Below are 2,781 nucleotides of genomic sequence, written 5' to 3'. Positions count from 1 at the left end.
AACAGGAAGTGATGTCAAAGGAGAACGGCATGTGAAGATTTAAAAAAAATATTTTTACCAATTATTTTAATATTTCAGATGAATAGTCATCCTACTTATAATGTGTTCACATTTTTAAGACTTCTGATTTAAGACATTTTAAGGCTAAATAAGGCCTTACTTTTGGATTGATGAATTCAATTACTTTTTAAGACTTTTAAAGGATTTGCAGGAACCCTGGGAGAGGACGCTAGAACAAAAAAAGTTTCTGATAATGCAGAAGCACGGCTTTTTGAAATCTGTTTTATGAGCTGCAGTATCAAAAGCAACATTAATTGTGTGAATACTGACTCTGTTCACAATATTTACATTTTTACCTCCGCCAATGGCAAAGGACTGTTTTCTGTCTGTCTGTCTCTCTGTCTGTCTCTGTCTGTCTGTGGACAACATTACTCAAAAACTTGTGGACTGTCGTACGGACTGGGCAGGTTTGAGGGAACCTGTCTGTCATGACATTTTTACCACATGTGGGTACTGGCTCAAGTAACACCCCCTTAAATTTTGGTGCTGTGCTGGATCATGATGCTGATACAGGAACTATTTTTCTTTTAACACTCTGAGATCGGCAAAGCTGTGATGCTTTCACAGGGAGTGGGTTTCAAAGTGTCCAGCAGGTGGCACTGTAGTATTGTGTGCCCCTTAAATTGGTAAGATGACCAGGAAATAACCTTAAATGTTAATAGATAATGCTTTAATAAGTTCAATATTGTAAGATGAATATTAAATTTCTTTTGTAGAGATGAGGATTGACTTAGCATGCGCGTACAGTATCGGGAAATGAAATATCGCAAATTTCAGTGTATCGATATTTTCTTACACCCCTACTATATATAAATATTTTCCTGATTTACCTTTATAAATCATTAATTGTTTGGATTAAAAATATCAGTTAAATATATCATATCGGGGACAAACACAGTGATATTTGGGAAGTGAAAAGAAGTTTAAATTTGAATTTAAATACATGCAACATGGTGTTACTATATTTACTATAAAGCATTGGAAACGTGACTTTTTCAAGGGGAACCTTTTAGCATAATTGACCCTATTGCCTTGGCAGAGGTTTGCAGTCTTCGAGTGCTTCTAGTTATTTAAATATTTAGTGTTCACACTGTATTTTCACAGTAAAGACATTTCTCCAGTATTTATACAAATCTCTAATTTTTATTTAAAAGATCKAACAGTGATTTCTACAGCCCGTCGTACGGACTGGGCCGGTTTGAAGGAAGCTCTCTGAGCTGGCAGGTTTGTTGGGAACACGTGTACTCACTGGTTTAACTTCAGGTCCAGGTAGGCAACGTTTGCGCTCTCCTTCAGCTCCTCGTAGTTGCTCTCTGATCCCTGGTGAAAAACATTTCAGTCACATTTTCTGAAAAATGTTGACTAATTTGTTAAAAACAGCCATCTTCTTCTGCAAAAAGGTATTTCATATTAATTTTATTCAACTTTATGGAGGCTTTAAAACAGGAAAAAAAATTTTGATCTAATCTGAACCTAAATGTGAGTATTATAGTTTAGCACTAACTGTAACATAAAACATGTTTCATCAATACTAGAACTGACAGTGTTGAGACACACATAAACCTGTTTGATTTCACTAAAGATGGACGTCCTTTACTCCAGCAGCACTTCTTCAAGAGAAACAAGTTTTCAGCTGCTCCCATCCACTGCTGGGCTTTTTCATTCCAAAGCAGTAAAATAAGATAAAGATGGCTGATTTGGTGTGAAAATGTGTCACAGATGCGTTTGTACTGACCCAAATGGAATCAACAATGCTTTCAGTCAAGGCTTTGCGGGTGTCCCAGCTGAAGATGTGCTGCTCCGAGCCGTCATCCACCTCCCACTTACTCAGGCTGGAGGTGGTGAGCGTGTAAAGACCACTGGTTGGGCCCACCCACAGAACACTGTGCAGCTGAGGACAGAACACTCAGGATGAGACGAGATGTTAGAGGAGGTCCTCTGCTTTCAACACCAGTCTTATATAGTAAATATCTACTGTACAGTTCTTTAGTTTATTGTGCAAAAACAACAACAATTGGCTGATCTTTGTAACAATATACTAACTAGCTGGCTAACTAGAGTCGGACAGAGGTACAACCAGGGGGATGACCCCCCCCAACAAACAAATTCATTCCACTTGATGTACAGAATACTCACAACCAAGTGTTTACATATGTAGGTGAAAATCTGTTTGACAACCTGTTAAAATACACCAGAGAGAAGGAAATGACATCTGCTTCATTAAGAGTTTTTTGAAGGACGACCCCCAGACCCCCCAGCCAATGTGTCCCTCTCAACCCTACAAATACATCTGATGCCACAGAAATATGTAATAATAATAATAACATAAGGACAATTTCAGGTACTCCATGTGTAAAGACACAAAACACATTCAAACTGGTCTCATTTGCAGTGGTGGGCACCAGCCCGCTAGAGCGCAAATCCGTTAATTGCGAACCTAAATATTTCGTTTGCGCTTTAGCGGTCTTACTAATTTTTATAGTTCATAAGCAGATTTGTGCTTTCTAAAATTAAAATGCAGTACCACTAATAACTAATTATCTACCAGTCATCATTATCTTGAACAGCTGAGGGTATGGCTGTCAATGAATCACACAACACATGTGATCTATCCAACAGCACCCCTCCCAGATAAACACACTTATTGTGAAGGTATACATCCTGCTGACTGTTGCTTTGGGTCAGGGTTCCCTTTTCCCACAATGCTTTGTGTCTGCTTAC

The 2,781-nt window shown here is 38.4% G+C and overlaps 1 protein-coding gene across 1 annotated transcript in view; it reads right to left on the bottom strand.

Moving 5' to 3' along the window:
* Nucleotides 1-2,781, bottom strand: part of nup133 (nucleoporin 133) — a gene marked incomplete at its 3' end in the record, with an annotated part of 27,935 nt that overhangs the window by 20,253 nt on the left and 4,901 nt on the right. The window contains 2 exon segments of the mRNA XM_014027186.1: nt 1,310-1,380; nt 1,796-1,951. Of these exon segments, the coding sequence (XP_013882640.1) occupies nt 1,310-1,380; nt 1,796-1,951 (227 nt within the window).

This window comes from Austrofundulus limnaeus, unplaced genomic scaffold (genome assembly GCF_001266775.1).
Source record: "Austrofundulus limnaeus strain Quisiro unplaced genomic scaffold, Austrofundulus_limnaeus-1.0 Scaffold621, whole genome shotgun sequence".
NCBI classification, from domain to species: domain Eukaryota; kingdom Metazoa; phylum Chordata; class Actinopteri; order Cyprinodontiformes; family Rivulidae; genus Austrofundulus; species Austrofundulus limnaeus.
The sequence above is the reverse complement of the archived record's forward strand: the minus strand, read 5'-3'. Positions and strand labels throughout refer to the sequence as shown.